At 40.6% G+C, this 18,486-nt stretch overlaps 1 protein-coding gene across 2 annotated transcripts in view; it reads left to right on the top strand.

The window, feature by feature from the left end:
- Positions 1-18,486, top strand: part of arb2a (ARB2 cotranscriptional regulator A) — a 184,978-nt gene that overhangs the window by 77,073 nt on the left and 89,419 nt on the right. For both annotated transcript variants that reach the window (XM_088630684.1, XM_088630683.1), the window contains exons 7-8: positions 2,468-2,680; positions 15,467-15,586. In XM_088630684.1, coding sequence (XP_088486810.1) covers positions 2,468-2,680; positions 15,467-15,586 — 333 coding nt within the window. The remainder of the gene's footprint in view (positions 1-2,467; positions 2,681-15,466; positions 15,587-18,486) is intronic.

The raw sequence follows: 18,486 nt of genomic DNA, 5'->3' as shown, positions 1-18,486 counted from the left end.
AAGGTTACTCCAATAAAGTTTTCACACAGTTGGGAAGCAACGCCTACAAGTCAGCCAGCCGCGGCGGGGCTCTCTGCTCGCGCGGGTGAAGTTGATGCATGAGAGCGGACCCTGCCAGTCATTTATCTAGGCTGCCACCAGTGGGCAGTGGCACAAAGCATGTGATGGGAAAGACGTGGTCCAAGTTTTCCAGCGCATTTGCTAACAAAGGAACCCCAGGCTGATCAAATGTTTAAAAAAGCTCAGGAAGGACGAGCACATGAATAAAGGCATTCCTTGAAAGGTGTTTAATACTCTTTTAATGTATGCGCTTTGTGCTGCCAACAAATGAGAAAAAGGACATTAACAGTCTGCACTGTGAGGCGTGATCATTTGTTAAAATGAAAGATTGCGTTTATGGCTTTAATAGGAAACCTTTAAAAATCACAGGCACAGTTATTTATTTTTCAGCCCCCTGTTCAGCACACGGTCCGAATAATTGCAAAGGTGTTGGCTAAAGCAAACATTTTTTTTTTATTATTATTGAATCGCAGTGAAAATTTCTGGGTGGAAGCAGCAATAAAATAATGAAAAGGCTTTTTATTAATTGTTAATGTGCGTTTTTTTGTGAATTTACTTGTGGAGTGGTTGGCATTGAGATTAAAATGTGGAAAAAACACAGAGCCTGATGAAACGAATATTCTTACCACGAACGTGTTTTTCTTTCTTTAATAATGGTTTGTGTCACATGTATAATTAAATTAAAATGGAGAACAAGAAATGTTGATGTTTAATTATGAGCTATGATAGTCAAACCAGAAAAAAGTAACTAAAATGTACTTCGTATTTTTATTGCCATATAACCATAAATTTATTTGAAGTTGTAGTTTGTTTCTATTAATGTTTAAATTTCTTCAGATACAAACATTATCTCTAAAACACATTTCTCTAGAAAGCTAAAAAACTGCAATTCAGATTTTTCATTAAAAAGTTCTGATTTACTAAGGAAATTGTGTAAAGAAATGTTTAAAGTGAAATAGACAAAGGACATTCAGTGCCACTAATTGCAGTCAGAACCATTTAGAAAATCTTAAAATCTATGCTGGAAATGATTGATATTGAAATTTAAAAGAAGATATTTGAAAAAGCTAATAAACTGTTCAGTAGTTTATTTGGTAAGTTAGTCTTATTCGGTTTAATGTGTTAATATCTTTTAATTTCATTTTAATAGATTTATAATAAAGAGCAAAATTGCTTCTGGATTTATGAAAGAAGGTGAGAAATCTATAATTTTATAATCACTGGAGCTGTGAATGTGTTATTTTTCTGATGTCAACACAAATTCGGTGATAGTGCTGTATCATGAAGACCAGATTTTATCGCCCTTGCAGAACCCTTAGTGTGAACGAGTGGTTTTACAAACAGGAATCACGGTTCTCACACTTATCAGACAGGGAAGAAAGAGAGCTCTCGGATGTTACCCAGCCAGTGTTAGCAGTTTGAGCCCGACTGAAAGTCTGATTATGAATTTGGGATGCATTTCGGTGATACCGTCTCATTAGTTCAAATGGAGCAGACGAAGTATGAAAGGACAGCATCTATTTTTTTTAGTTAGGATTGCAATCAGCAGTACAATGAAGATCATAATCAAAGTATCAACATTCACTTGACTTTTAACTGGTTTTATTGCAGCGTTTTCAAAATGGTTGTGCATTAGTCCACGCCGTGAGTTTTTTTTAAGTCCTTTTAAATGTCAACAGCTGATAAACAAATGAAATGATAAAGGTTTTTCTGTCTGTAAGAGCCCCACTGGAAAGTTTGAATATTTTATGACACCCAGGTACACTAATTTAGAAACTAGGTGGTAAATGGTAAAATATGTATTTGGCAACATACCTGTATTTGCATTTACCCATATATAATACAAATTATATACAAGGTGTGTGTGTGTGTTATATCTGTGCAACATATTGGTGTGGAGGTGGTGCTGCGGCACATGTGTATCAGACATAATTCCAGGGTAACAATGTACTGTAATTCTGTCAGCACAGTTGTCCAGCCTGACATCATCATCCTGGTTTAGCCACCTCTTGTTTGTTTTTATACAGTTTTTACACGGGGGGGGATTGTCACACAGGCCTGCGTTTCTGTATCTGAGGGCTGACTGATGGAAGGATCGATTGTGTTTGATAGCAGCTGACATGTGCCCTTTTGCAAACACAGACTGTAATGCGCAGCGTGGGGTGAGGTGCCTGTCGCTGCTTGGCTAATCCTTTCTCCTAATAGTTCACATAAGCAGCGTTTTGTAGACCATCAACAGTGGCTTTTCTGGCTCTGCTTTGCCCAGTAATGGTGCACAGCCTTAGTCATCACTAGCAGTCAGATGTCTGCACTGGCACCAGGCCCCTCTCTTCTCCGCACTTCCGCGCTGCTCGGGCCGGACGCCGCCGCCGCCTCTCTGATCCCCCGTTTTCCTGTCGTGACCCAGGAGGGCCACGGGGTGATGGTGCTGAACCCCAACGAGAACTACCTGGAGGTGGAGAAGCCCGGCGCGCCGGCGCAGCCCTCCCCGGACAGCTCGGACGAGCCGGCGGAGAAGAGGGAGCGCAAGGACGAGCGGGAGTCCCGGAGGCGCCGGGACTTCTATGAGAAGTACCGCAACCCGCAGAAGGAGAGGGAGACGGAGCAGATTCCCATTCGGGTGAGTGAGGCGCCCATCCCGGCCCACACAGGATTCCATCCCAGGGCATCGCCCGCCCTCCGCGCCCAGCCAGCTCGCCGCGGGGAAGTCCGGCCCCTCCTCAGAGCAGGCAGCGCCCCCTCCTGGTCCACCAGGGCAGAGGGCTGGGGGCCGTAAATAGGAGGGACAGTTTTTTTTTTTTAAGGTGGAGGACAAAAGTGCAAAATGTTAGGAGCTGATAAAGTATTCTCGTTTGTCTGTTTTCATAGGGTTGAAGTTTATTTCTAAAAGTTTCAGTCTGAAAATAGCTGCTGCCCTGCCTGACTTCACATACCCAGTCGAAAGTTTTAATTGCAAGCAAGCTTGTACATGGTCTGAGGTTGTCAGTGCAGGCTACTTGCTGTCAGTATTGGTAGTGACTGTTTTGCATGCAATATAATGTTATATAATTATCTCAATTATTTGCACCCTCTTCCACTCTTGCTTTTCAAAATTTATATTGCAGGCACTTCCCAACTTGACAGAGGCTTCCTTGAGCCTGAATAAGCTAGCTAAATGATCATCTCTTCAGCCCTGGAAGCTAACGATGGCATCTGCTTTTTAAAATTTAAGTTGCAGCAGCCGTCTTGAAGGTTGCCTAGCTACTGTGTCAGAGATTGCTTTAAGGCAAAAAAAAAAAAATACCTGAAAAGTTTTCACAACTTGAAAAAAAGACCCTACAGAGTAAAAGCCTTGGCAATATGACACTTGTTAACTCTGCCACACTGCAGCTTGACATACATTTGCATACTGTTTTATCATCATGTTGGCTTGTCAAACCATAAATCTCAGCCTACCAATATCGCGTTTATGAAGTCAGAGAAAAAAAAGAACAATGTGCGCCTGAGCCGTATGTATATATATATATTCTTAATTTAATTTTCATTTATTTACATATTACGATCTGCGGTCACCACTCTCCTCCTGTCTGTCTCGAGTTGCACGAGCATATCATCTGAAAGAAGATGAAGAGAAGAGCAGATATTAATATCTTAATAAATATTTAAGCTGGAATATCTCAGGAATCATATAATGAGGAGGCTCAGCCCCTCACTACTCCTTTTTCTCTTTCTCAGCGAACCTTTGCACTTTGTAATGCTAGCAGCGTGAGATCGTTATAACAGTGCTACCCAAGGTTTTCCAATTCTGCAGGGGGCAGACAGTATTATTCACACTTTGACATTAGCTTCTGCTTGCTTTCCATACTATACATTATACATGGTAGGCAGATACAAGGCAGACAAGAGCTGGTTGCTTCAGCTTGTGTGTTTTCCATTAGAGGGAGATGTAAGACCCTAAGTATCGTTTAATTCATTAAAGAACATGTCAGAATAAACAGAAATCACAGATGACGCTGTGGTTAATCCTTCTCTACCTGTAGCTGGAGAGTTGCTTTTCCTCAGCTAGGCCTTCAAAACAAGTCTGCAGAAGAGAAAGATAACATCCTTGACGCTGTACAGCAGGTACTGCATAATGGGCCGCATATTTATTTTTCTTTTCCTCTTGGCTGTGAACTTGAACTGCTCGGGTAGCAAAAAAAAAAGAAGCCGACTTGGCCAGTTCCCAGCTGCTGTATGGCTCTGTCCCCTGATATTTCTCACTGTGTTGCTCCAGGAAAAAAAAAGTCTTAAGGAGCATTGTTTCAGGCCTGGCAGGCTTTAATGAGATAGGTTACTTCTGCCGGACCAAGAGCTTCGGTGTAATCAAAAGTTAATTGGAGTCATTTCATAACAGTCAGAACGGTTCCTGCCATTGTTCTAAAGCGCGGCATACAGTCAGCAGACAGCTGAAAACCCACAATTGCCACGCCAGAAATCTGTCTCCCTTCGATGTAAGGTTAATATAATGTTTTGGTTTCCCCCTTCCAGTTAGTTTGCATTAAATATTTTAAGTTGAGGGTGGGATCGTTTGTTTTATCTTAAGGATTGCGATTGACACGAGATGTTCGGAGTGCTGATCTCAGGCCGCGGGCTGAGGTCCGGAGTTGATCTCAAACTGTTTGCTTTATTGGTTTTTACTGTATCTGTCTTGAACTGGGGAATAATGTACTAGCTGGCATGCACTGGGGCGAAGCAGAGTGATTTAGTCTGGGCAATAAACATGATGTCAGACAAGCCTGCCAGGGAAAACTGTTTAATATGTTTTGTAATAAGACAGAATTCTTGTTTTTGAAAACATCTGCCAAGCCGAATTTGAGAGTGAAGACAGCGAATGTCAACAGATTAGTAATAAACCTGCAAATTTAGTTTCTCTTTCACTGACAAGGCAGAGCAGGGTAAATCCAGCATAACAATGTTATACTCAAAGCATACATGAAATTATGAAAATTGTTAGTGGGGCTCAGAGTGTACGTGTGCGTTCAGCTCTCAGCTAGGATGGAGTGTTTGCTCCTCGTGAGCCTGATCGTTTCTGATGGAAACTTCATGTTTATTTCCTTGCGATCTCTCATCTTTGCAGTCATGCTCCCCGAGCATCTTTGATATTCCTGAGCAGCAGCTCTGCCTTGACAACGCTGGATCTGCTCTCAGCGCCGGAGCGCAGCGCTCGAGAGTCCCAGCGTCGCTCTTCCACGGCGCGGGGCTCCGGCCCTGCAAGCGAGCTGTGACAAAGTAAATGTTTATCCCCCTAATGCGCTTCCCTGCGCTAAAAATGAGGATAATGGTCCTCGATTTCAGCCCGTTCCTCATTAGAAATTCCCCAGTGGTAGTGCTCAATTTAGATTTGGGGAAGGGGGAGGGCATGTTTTTGGGATAAACTCAAGTGTCTTCGTTGTGAGGTTTTTTCCATATTGTGGTGACCCCCCTCCCCGTCCACCTCCAGCTCCACTTTTTAAGCTGGCCAGCTATTTCATCTGGGCGCTTGTGGGGTTTTTTTTACACAGCCTAGCCTACTGAGAAAAGAAACAGACCACCTGCGTGTACTAGATTGGGCTCCAGTGAACAAGTGGAAAATAAAGTTGAGTTGATTAATACGGTTCCTTACACACATTAATAAGCCCTTAACTGCTTTTATGAATCTTACATTTTAGCCCCCAGTTCATAGTGTCTAACCTCCCAACCTTGCCTAATCTCCAGTCTTTCCAAGATCACAGTCCATTGGTTTGTGTTTAGTGATGCTGAGTTTCTTAGCACTTGCTATACAGAAGTTTGGGAGTTCACTTTACTCTGAATTTTCGCACTAATCCAGTTACCTATTTTCTGCCAGCCAAGCGAAGGAATACCATGAACAAAAAAGACATTCATGGCTTAAGAAGCTCCCAAAGGTTTCACTTGAGTCTGACTGGGAAGGATTAGGGTTCTGCCAGTGGAAAAAGCACAAGGGACAATAATAGCAAAGTTGAGGCTTTCTTTTATAACCACTTATTTCTGTAAATGACAATAATATTGCACTGAAAAAACTTTCAAAAAAGAAGCCACTACCCCTTGCTGCAGCTGGTTCTGCGATATAACTGTAAGTTTGTGCACTTATATAGTTCATTTAAGAAGTGTGTACATCAATGTTGGAGACATTATACAAGTGCCTTATTTAAGAAGTGCTTTTTTGGGTGGCTTCTGCTTTTGTGTTTGTTGTTTTAGACTTCCAGTGTGATCTTTAATTATTGGCTCGTTGCCGGATTTTGAGGACTTAATGCAAGAAAGCCCCTTGCACTCTTCCTTACACAATGTTACACTGCGATTGTGATTATTACTTTGAAACCCGAGGCACTTCATCTGCGGTAGTTTTAGTTCCCATGTTTCTGTGCTGTTGACACTTTCAACTGTTGGCCAGAGGATCTGTTCATCCAGAACTGTAGAGGATATCACGTTAAGTACATTTACCTGACGATACTGTATATATTCACACTCTTAAGTTACCAACAGACGGTAGAGAATATATATGTATGCTCATATTTGTATTTTCCTTTATTCAGTAATAGAAAAATGATATTCAGTGTTACACAAACTGACTGTAGGAGGTGAGTATTTTTGGAGACATGTTCGAAACTGTTTCTTCATAGCTGTGTTTCGGTAAAACAGCTTTATTTGTAGCTAAAAAGCTCCTTCACAAAAGTCACTAAAAAGCTCCTTCATAAAGTGTCAGTTTTATAAAACACATTGTAAGTGTGACTAGTGTTTTTCAGAATGGTATTACTGAAAACATAAGAAAGGTTACAGATTAGAGGAGGCCGTTCAGCCTGTTTGATCATTAGAAACTCAGAAGGTTCATCCAAGGGTCCCCATCTGGTCATTTCCTTAAAGCAGTCAGTGTATTGTGCTCAACAACATGGAGAAGGAGCTTGTTTCAGACTCCCACAACCCCTTGTTTAAAGAAGCGACCCTTGTTCTTTTATAAATGCGGTTCTACACAATTTCCACTTGTGTCCCCTGGTTCTTGTTTCCTAGTTCGTTTTAAATCTGCTGAGCTGACATTCTGAATCTGGGCTCAGGGCTAAAGAGATTTAGTTCCTTCAGACTGTCAGTGTAGCACTTTCTCTCAACCCCCTTCATGTATCTTTACTCCTTTTATCTTTTAATGCATCTGACTCCTTTAATATTTCTTCATGTTTGCTAAGCAGTCACTGCGACATTGGTGTCTGACAGCTGTGCAGAGGCAGGGAGCGTCATTTCGTGCAGATGTGCCCAGCTTGCTCAGTGGCGCAGTATTTTTTGGAACAGATGACCTACTCTCTCTTCCATGCCGTCAGGTGGTGCAGTCTTGGTTCACTGTCCCTCGGGGAGGAAAGTGATGCTGTATGTCCTTTTTTTGTTTACAGGATGCCCTATTTCACAAAGCCCCTCTCTAGCATTCTGTTTCTTGCAAAGCCAGCTGCTGGGAGCACTTGTGACCAAAATCCTGAGGGTGACAATGAATTTGACCTTCATGTACAAACATTGCCACCTTCTCTCAGCCTGTTGCTGTCCACCTGTCTTTCTGTGTTACCCATCTAGCCCTTACCCTGAGCCTGTCCATCTCTGCTCTGCAAGAAACATGCAGGTTGGTGTCAGTGTTGTGCAGCCTGAGAGAGAGGAGCTTAGCACAGCCTGTGCCGTTCAGAATAATTGCGGCAGAGCTCCGTATGTACTCGTGTTTGAGATTTGCTGGTTTGCAGTTTCTGATCCAACATAGCTAGCAATCATATTGACAAAATACACAACTTTTCTTACCTAGAAAAGCCTGAAAGGGAAGTCTCTTGGGTCAAATCAAGATGTTAACCATCATGCTAATTATTTCATTACATATAATTGTGTCTGTGCTTGTTAGGAAAATAAACGTCTGTATATGTACAAGAATCATGCTTTTTTAAATGCAGCTGTGAATGTGGTATTGTCAAAAAGTTCTATTTTCATTTAACAAGATTCCGTTCTAAAAGCGCAAAAGCATATAGTGCATTCTACTCTGTAAAACATTAATTAGACATATTTTGATCTGTTTTCAGAGCACATAAAAGTGAAGATTCAAAAAGGAAAATCTTGGTAAGAGCTAGAGAGCCTCTCTGCCAGTATGTTTTGTAAGAAAGAAAGATGCATGTCATGGAGGGAAACTTGAAGATTTGGAATGCACAGCAGTTTGATTAGTTGAAAGTTTTGCAACAGCTGGGTCTTATATTAATATAATGTTAGAGCTCCAGAGTCCACGCTCAAGTAAATTCAAATACAGATGCATCTGAAGCTAAAGCTGCCTTTCTATTTCACCATTTCGATTTGTAGAGTAGTTCATAGCTTTTGCCAGACAAAGAGTTACCTCTTTGTAGTCCAGGTGCATAATCCTTCCACAGAGCACTGTGTAACTATTTTAAACAAATTTGAAAGTCAGTCAGAACTTACCAGTTATGGGCCTTCACTGGATAGGTTTTTTCAGGAGCTATGTAGCTTCTATATGGAGAAGAAGCTCAAGACCTGGATGCGTGAGTTCGGTGTTACAGACTGACGTCAGCTGCCTTTACTAACCCACCATGGAGAAGAAACGTGTCCCTGCTGCACAGCCCCAGTAGCAGCAGAATTCCTCTCTGAAGCTGTTCAATATCTGATTCCCGGAAGCCCTCCAAGGTGAGGCCCCTGTAGTTCAAGTTAGCAGGTTGCTCCCAATCTTCCCGTCAGGTCAACCAAAAAAAATTAAAGATATGATAGAGGGTCAGGGGTAGAAATTCATATCAAAACAGCTTCTCCCCATGTCATTATGACAGCCTGCTGCAACAAATGTGCCTCTGTTTTAACTTATGTCAATTAATTGCTAAAAGTAATTTAATCTGACAGTAGCAAGACGTTGAAAGGCTGGTGGAGATGTCACAAAGATGACCTTTCTGCCCATGTGCAGCCAAAAGCCATTTTTAACAAGGAATCTCAGAAAATGGAGCAACTTCTTTTGTGCTGCGTTAATTAGTTATTGATTTGAAACAATGCACTACCAAATATTGTCAGATTAGCTTGACGCCAGCAAGGTCATGGTGTTATACAGTCTGGTCGTGATAATCTTTAGAGTATATAAGAGATTTTTCTCATCCCCTCCACTTCAAACATCTTTGTTCTGTTATCCAGCCAGCCAGCAAGACTTCCTGGCTTTGTAACTATGTTGACTTTCCTGCAGTTTTCAGAATCTGTTAATTACCCCAGAAGATAATGTGATATTCACTCATCCATTTGGTCACAGGCTGGACCGTGGCCCAGAGTGTTGAGAAATCATATGCATAATTCCAAAGGAGACCAAGGGCATTGCTTCTCCAAATGTATCCGAGCATGCCACACAGAACGTATTCCATCCCAAAAATTCATTCTTGATTCTTGCCTTACACGAGTAATGCATTGAGGAGCTTGGAAAAACCTGAATAAAGGACCATCACTGCGCAAAGCAATAAAAAACGCTTTTCTGGGTACGCACGCTGCAAACATGCACGTGTTTGGTTATGTAGATGTTTTCTATCCTGCGTGCTGCTGGCAAATTATCTGTACCGCTAGGAAGAATCTGGTGGAATCAAAACTTCAGCTGTGTTCTAGCTCTTACATGATAGCTGCAAGTAATGAATGTCTACTAGCAAAGCTAGTCTGCTAGCACTAGCATAAGAGTTTTTTATGTCTCTTATGTGAGCCCATAGCTAAAGGCACTTTCAGGTTTAGTGTATGGCAAATCAGAGCACCCGATGTAAGGAGTGCTCTGTAAGTGGCACCACTGACTTTTGCACCCTTGTTGCACTTTGTGATTGTGCTGTAAGGAGCAGATCTCTTTAAAATGGCATCACAGCCTGCGGTCTCCTGTCTCTCACACTGCGATTCAGGCTAGAAAGAAGCCCACAGTAATTTGTTTCCCAGACGTACATTTTAATTCGCATCAACATTGGCGTTAAGGTCCTCCTCCTAATGGCACGAAAGTTAACACGAAACATGTCATTACTTGTGCAGCTTGTTTAATATTTAATTATTAAAAAATGAAAATAATCGTGTTTCCCGCTGAAAGGGATGTATTAAATATTTAAATGAACAGAGTTCAGGTTTGAGAATTCACTGGCCCAGTGTGTGTCCATGGATGTTTTTTTTTCTTCCAGCAGTCGACCATAGGGTTCCTGTTCTGTGAGCCCACAATGCCCTTGTAGTTACATTTCAATAATTTCTGTCGAAAGAAAGACTAACAGCTCAATGGGAAATCGCCTTGAACGAATGTTTAAAAGCCACCTTTGAGCTGTATTTCAGTGCCTTAGAATTCTTAATATCCCAGTGTGTACTATTGTGGATTTCACCAGGTTTTTTTTGTTTCTCAGTGACATCTGAATTTTGAGATAAGCTAACTGGGCTGTGACTGTGTACTAGGCAGTATTGTGTGCTCTTAAACTGACTGTTTACAGTAAACGTAGTGCCGTATGTAGAGTTTTCATCTCTTCTTCGAACCTTTGGTTCATGAAAGTGAGAGATGTTTAAGCCTTCTGCTAAGTGAAGCCACCCAGCAGATACATGTGAAGAAAGCTTTCTTCTTGATCTCACATGTCCTTTATGTTATTTAAAGTGTATTATTATTGCAGTTACCTTGTAAGTGTGTGGTATTTATACTTCGAAACACATGTATTTACATATCCTGTGCGGTGAGAAGTACTTCCTGTTGAGATTTTATGGTATAACATATGACACCTTCACCTAGTCCTCTACAATTTAGAATATTACGTTTAAAAAAAACTAATTTGACTAATAGCTCACAAAAATTATATTTTTAATTAGAAAATTAGAAAAGATGTTGAATACTGACTGATTTTTAAAATATAAATAATGACTAAATAGAATGTATTGAGTGGCTCAGTCAAAATCCTGACTTGAATCCTATTGGGAATATATGGAAAAACTGCTGTCCATAAGTGATACCCAAGCGATCCGTGAGACCTTGAACAAGTCTGCCAAGAAAAACTGGGAAAAATTGCACCACACTATTGTGCAAGGTTGGTTGAGACCAAATATTGAGTTAATCATATTTCACTTTTTCTCTGTAATATTTCCTGACATTTAACTAGGGGTAAACTTATTTTACCCTCAGAAGTCTTCAGATACAGCATTCAAGTTTTGAATACAATCAATCGGTTTTAAAATAATGTGTTTCGTATCATTTTGTAATTGCATCAAATGGGACACCACAGGAAGTACAGGATTTAAATACTTCAGCAAGACACTGTAATTGTGCATATGAATCCTGTGACTTAACCAGTAATTGTGCTATAAATGTCCTTTTTTACAGCATGTGCTGTATTTGAAACTTAAGTAATAATGCAGTTACAACAGCAGTCATATATGTAAATATGTGTATTTCAAAGTGTAAATGCCACATAATTACAAGGTAAGCAAAGTGTTAGAACCTGTATACCTGTATTTTGAAGTGTATCCAGTTGTACGTTAGTGTTGTTGTTCTTGTAATCGCACTGGATTTTTGGTATCTCTGTTTCTTATTAGGCCCATGGAAACAGACTGGAGGAACACTGGAAGTTGAGGTCTGTTTCTGAAACCCAGTCCTTTACTACAGTGTGGTCTTTAACATAGACTCAAGAATTTCTTTGTGTCATGTTCCTAAAATTGAAAATGGAAAAACGTATTTTAAAGAAAGGAATTTCTCTATGCCAGAAGAAAACAGTGATTTAATATGAAGAGACGTTTTAGTAATTTATGTCCTTTTAATTTTGAACTTTTTCCTGTACTTCCTTGTTAAACAAAATATATTTTTGTCCTCTTAAAAGAGATGGTTTATACCAGTTCTTTTCAGACTAATTAAAGAAAAAAATGTATTAGCTTTTGCTGGCTTTGTTTTGCTAGAAGGAGTATTCGGTGTTGAGTGTTTTGAAGAGGAATCTCTTTGACACATGCATTAACACAGCGGAATGTTATGTGTTTTCTGCCAGTGTAATAACCGAGGCTGAAGGACTGCTGTACTCCAAACTGTGACAGAAACCGGCTGCAAGGCCACCTTCTGCTTTGAATGTGCCTGGGATTGTAACAGTTATCAGTCCAGGAACAAAGTGTTCTTTAGTAGCAAAGTGATTGTTATTATTGAAATTATAATATTTTATATAGCCCCTTTCATGATGTGGCATCTCAAGGAGCTATTCACTAAAACAAAACCTTCCAAATACACAGCTTACTACACTACTCAGAGCTCTTGTGCTCAAGCATATTTCATACGTTGATGAAGTGACAGTAATCTGATGTTCTAGTATGCCACATGGTAGTTACTATTACTGAGAATATCAAACAGTATGTTGCTCTAGAGACTTTTTGCGAACATATTCTTAAAAAATAGATGTGTTAATTTCTCTGGTAAAAAAAGAGAAGCAAAATATAATGGCCATTAGATGAGACTTTCCTTGTTGGTGCTGGTCCCACACATACACAGTAACTGCTAAATTAAAAATGAATACTATTATGTACTATTAAAGTTAATTTCTAATTCACTGTGCAAGATGTCATTTTTCTAAGAATTCTACAGTGCCATTACTTTTTTTAGGGAACACATTTCAGTTAAAAGACGTTTCTGTTTTACAGGTATTATAGTCATACGTTAGTCAATAAAATATGCTCTTTGACTGTCGGAGAGCTGGAAGTTTGTGTTTGAGTTAGAAACTGCAAAGGGTGTCGTTTTGTCTAGAGCAGTGAAATGCAATTTTATTTCTGAAGTCGTGTTATAATATGGACAACATCACTTTTTTTAAGCCCCCTCTTAACTTTTCTTCAAGCTCTGTGAACCCACGCCGAGGGACTTCAGAGTGATGTGGTGTCTGTAGTATTGATGCACAGGTACAATATGACAATACTGCAGCCCAGAACCTGTCTGACAGTCATTTCTTAAGATACTGGCAACAGGTTAGCAGTAGGGAGTCTGTCAAATTTGGCATCCGTACAGAAAATATGTGAACCTGTCACTGGAAGCAGTCTCAGAGGGTGAACTGCTTCACAGGAGCTAATTAACCCAAGGAAATAATTACACAAATATGCAAATGTTGTTTAGATAATTCCGTGTGTTATCAGCTCAGGTAGTCAATCATATACAAAGGCCCTGCAAAGCCCAGGTGTTAGAATCTGCGCATAGTTGATAAGGGCTGGTACCTGGATTCCTTCAGCTGGGGGCTGTGGCACCAGAACCAAATTAATGCCAGGCTGAATTACTTGCTAATAAGCACACTTTTTTGGATTCATTGGCTGCAATCTTTTTTATTGGTAGTCAAACACTGTTTGAAAGGTTACTTTTAAAGATCTGAGCTTCAACACCTTACCTGCCAATAAAAGTACGAGGCATTTTCTGACATGGCAAATTTCAAGCAAAGAGCCAAGACCTGTATATTAAGCCTTACGTCATTTGTTCCTGTTAGTCACTGTCTATATGAAAGGAACGAAACTGTGGCTGGTAGTTCAACTAGGTACACATTTTTACTTTCTAAAATACATTTTTCAGGTGAATTTTCTCAAATTACAGTTATGATTTGCAACTTTCTAAAGCTGTTCCAACTGTTCCAGCAATATTGTAGTTTTTGCCAAATATCTAAAGGCTGAAATTGAGTTTTCAGTACTCTTTTCTGCCTTTCACAGATCACTTAAGTCCACCTGGACATAAGAGGACTTCACTAACTATAACTATATACATATATTATACATGGAGTGTTTGTTCAGAGATGGAACCCAAAGTTTTTGTCCATTGATGGCCTTAGTTGTCAGTAAAGTTACAAGAAAGTCTCAAAATCTTAAATTTTATTATTTTAAATTCCTTCTCAATAAAGAAATATTTGATTTCCATTGATTTCTGTCCATATTGTAAAGCTCCATGTCTAGTTCAGGGGATTTCTTCATACTAATACCAGTATAGTATGTGAAAACGTTCTGCACCAGAAAAAAAAGATTGTTAGATCTGATGTTATTTTATTTAGTCTGTGTTGCAGGATTCGGTGATGGTAAAAATCTCTTTAATTTATTAGTATAATTTATTTCTATTCCCTTTTCCCAAATCCTTAAATTGTATATTTTGTTATCGAGGTTACACAGAAAGGCACGAATCCTACGAGTGGATGCATTGCTTCAATTTGCTTACAAAGGAAACACTCTCAAAGTTGATAGATTAATTTAATGCTGTTGTTTGTGGAGGGGCCATGCTGTAACACCATGCCGTTAAAACGCCTCCAACAGCCCCTGTATGCCCATGGCATTAATATCAGACTTCTGCATCAGCATCTGTGCCAGATCCCGCATTGTGCACAAGGAAATCAATACCAGATACCTCTGAGTTTGTGACTTCCTCTTTTGTGCTTGGTGTTGTGTAATGTGCATATTACACTATGCCTTTATCTTTACCTGTTCCTTTGCAGGTAAACAAGCAACATCAACATGCTGACACAGCAACAGTACCTACTTGAACTATATTACATTTGTCTGTTGCTTTAAATTACTTAGCTTCTGAGAACGCGGAAAATATATTTAAACACGCTCTTTTTGGGGTATTTATTTGCCCTCTGTACTTGACGTTCAAAGGAAATAAGCTTTGGGTACACAACCCTTTTGATGACAGTTTAATTTAAGAATGTGTTCACCATTTGATTGAACAGTTATTTATCAATTATTAACTGTGTTCGGGGCTGATTGAGCAGGCTGCAAGCAATTGCAATTAGTGAAGGACCATTAAAAGCAACATATTTCAGCAGAATTTATAGACTCTACTCTTTACCAGCCTGCTTTCAGAGGTTTCTTCGACAGCTGCACAAGGGTTGTCTGAAGAACTTGTTACAGAAACACACGATTGCAGTGGATCACTAGGGGTGATGCCTGCCTAATAAAAAACAGAGCCCGCTTAATGATAAAAAGATGCATGTTGTACTGATGTGGGGTATTTATTAAGAATCAAACCAGGAATCAATGTTATTGAGTCGGTAATGAATCCCTTCTTCTTTGACAGCACAGCTCGACGTTCTCTGTTCCGCATTAATTAAAATGTACTCATTCCGCGCTTCTCAGCTGTTACCAATTGCGACATTCTGGTGATGGTGTATTTTTTCCACTCTTCTATATGCCCAATGTAGTGACTGTGAACTGTGGCAAAGGTTACGATTTAAAAGTCACATTATGAATGTTCTGGATTCTTTGCATGCAGAATGAAAAAGCTTTAAAAGTCGTTGCTTTGTGATTCATTGCTGCTTTGTGATCACATTTGTAGAACAAGACAGGGTGTGGTTATATCTGTATATTTTTTATTTATACTTGAAACTCCACACATGAAGTCTGAAAGAGATATTAAGATCGAAATGCTTGCACATTATGGACACGTTTTTATTTCTTTTCACAACAGGACAACAGTTCTCCAGAAGAGCATGCCATCTACGTGTGGGACAACTTCATATCTAAATCTGCTGCCAAGAAGATTTTCTTTGTTGCTCACAGTTACGGTGGACTGTCTTTTGTCGAGCTGGTAGGTCTGTTTGTATTTAAAAAAAACTTTAATATCTTTGTATGTTTTTTTAATCTATTCTCCTTATAACTGGTATTGAGTGTGTTTTTTTATATTGTGGGAAATATGGAAAATGATTAAAAATAAATAACATTTAGTTTCTTTGAGAAAATACTGCTTCTGTAAATAATCCAGTTCATCCTTGTCCTCGGGCAGCTTCTACATCCTCTGGATCTGCAAAAATAATGTTCTATTAAGCTGCGGTGCAGAGCATGCAGAGAATGAGGCCCACAGAAAACAATATAGAAAAAGGTTTTTCTTTCAACCACCTCAGAAGAATGCCATTCCCAATATTGTTTGTCCTCGCTTTATCAGATTTGCAGTTTAGAGAGATATTTTTTATTTCGTTTTTTTTTTAATCGGTGCCTTATTAACCGCGAGGCAGTGCTGGACCGACCGGCAGCAGTGACAGAAGGAGCAGCAGCCTGCTCTAAAGCCTTTGATATGCAGAGGTCCACACTCAGGCTCTGGACAGCCCCAGATTATTTAAAGTGTTTGGCTTTTCTTCTTTTAACGAACGGAATAACACGCAGAATGCCAGGAATTTTCCAGGAACACTTTATTAGGTTTTCACATTTCTGAATGAATATGCGACATATTTGCTGTGCATTTTCGTCCCCGCCGATGTGCTTCGCTGCAGTCCGGTGTGCTGAGCTCTTTGTTCCTCGTTGCATTTTTACCACGGCTCCACCGGATATTTCTGAAAGAGCCTCCTCGTGAACGGTAATTAATTTCCTTTTGGCTACTGTCTTCAAATAAAGGAGCGAGTCGCAGCTTCGAGACTGAAATCTTTCATTCTCCACGTGCAGTTCCCTCTGCTTATGGACAGATTGTGCAATGAAAAAGCCCAGTGCGCTCACTCCCCTGCGCACTACACAACAGGCAAGACAGAGCACACTCTGCGACCCGCAGTCTGCCTGTTGTCTGTCTTTATTACTGTTTTGAAATGGGCAAGGCAACTGGCTGGACTCTCCTCCGTGGAGTTCAAAGTGGAAAAGACCTGCAAGCCTTGTGTCTATCGAACCTGTGTCATATTCCTGTAGATGTACCGTGACGCCCGCAAGGCTCTGAGCTGGGTTTTGTGTTCCGAGAAGACCCTCCGGTTTCCCCGTTTGTCTCGGTAAAGGGCGTGAGGCGGAGGCAGTGCGGCCGACCTCTCCACCATTCATGCCCTCCTGCCTCCTGTAAATCACACCAGCGGATTTTCTCCACTTTTGTTTTCCCTGCTCTGCAGAGCTCCTAGACGTCTCCAAACAAAACTTGACTTCTGACCCCGGGGGCTGAGGGGTCGGGTTGCCCTGGGCCTGTGAAATTATCCCAGGCTAAGCCGTGCCTTTGGCTGCTCGCCCTCGCAGGAAATAAGCGGCGAGCAGGATGTCATAGAGGAGCTTTGTCAAGGGGACAAGATATTCTCGGTGAGAGTGAGGGCCCCTGTGCTAAACTCTCTGCAGGGGCCTGGAAGTCTCACCGAGGACAATAATAAAGTCACTGGCACTCCTTCACACCCTTCACAAAGCAGTGTAAACTGAACAGAATGGGGAATTGTGCTGGGTCATGCAGCAGTGATCGGGCCTCGTCAGGCCTGTATTTCTCATGCTGTCTTTTCAGTGCTGCTCCAGGAGCCAGAAAGGTGTCCCTTGGCCTCGTCGCCAGCTGTAACCCATCACCAGGCCCCCCGTCCCCTCCCTTTACAAATCCTTGCGCATTTGTGTCAGCGTGGTGTTTTAGCCTGTGAACTGAATTGATATTTTAAAATACGGTATGTATCTAACAGGAGGAGATCTTGTTGAGGTGGTTGAGAAGGCAGGAGCAGAAACAAAATGTTTCACGGGAGAAGGACACCAAAGGAAATGGACCATCTCTGCTTTAATTATCGCCACCTTTTCAGTTCATAAACATTAGGCACTTCAAAAGATTAATTTTTGAACATTTTTCATGATGTATCCTGTTTGGGCACTGAACTGTTTTTTTTTTTTTGCAATTTTTCCTTCTTTAAAAACTTTGTAGAATGTACAGACTAATTATAGTTACATCAAAGAGCAGCTAAAGGCCTTTGAATGAGAGAGTTTTGCTGCAGGGAGGTAGGCTATATGTTTGAGTGAATGCTGGTCCTTTTTATCTGTATTAGGAAGTTGTCGCTAGGGCAGTGGTGAGAGACTTTATAAAATCTGCTAGTGTCTTTTTTTCTAATATGAGGGTGATGGGGGGGGGGGTTATAGGGTTCAAATGACTATAATTTAATTTCACCACAGCGTAGCATTTTTACAGACTTTTTCCTCCTTTGTCGTAATCGTGGAAAAAAGCTTTCCATTTTGCGTTTGGTCATTTCCAATCCCCTGGACTGAGAAGTAATGTCCATCAGGTGCTGCATAGCCCCCTGTCCTTCTGCAGCGCACGGTGAAAGAGAAACAGATTTATCGAAAAGGATGGTGTGCATTATATAAGATGTTATGTAAGACTGCATCTGTCTCCCTGTGGTGAGGATGTACAGTATCCGTGAAGTGTGTTCGTATTTTATAGACTGGATGGACAAAATGTATAGTAAGTGGGCCATTTTGTAGAGATATTTTTCTCAGTGCACGTGAGATGTTCGTAAAGTAACAGAGAGTGATGTCATCAGAAAGAAAAAGAAATGTCGCTATTGTCACTGGATGCTCCTGCACCTTGATCTGGAGCTTGAAAATGAAGAAGGAAATGGAATTTAGACAAATGAGATGCCATGCCGATTGAGAGTGGCTGAATGAAGTATGTACCAGATCTGCCGAATGCAGATGATGTACCACTAATTAGTGTGTAACATCTGAGCTCTGATCTGTTATTATCTTTTCCTCAGACTGGAGACATAATAAGGCAGGCTAGTT

Source organism: Lepisosteus platostomus, chromosome 4 (assembly GCF_059453375.1).
Source record: "Lepisosteus platostomus isolate fLepPlt1 chromosome 4, fLepPlt1.hap1, whole genome shotgun sequence".
NCBI lineage: Eukaryota > Metazoa > Chordata > Actinopteri > Semionotiformes > Lepisosteidae > Lepisosteus > Lepisosteus platostomus.
This window is presented reverse-complemented; position numbering and strand designations above follow the sequence as displayed.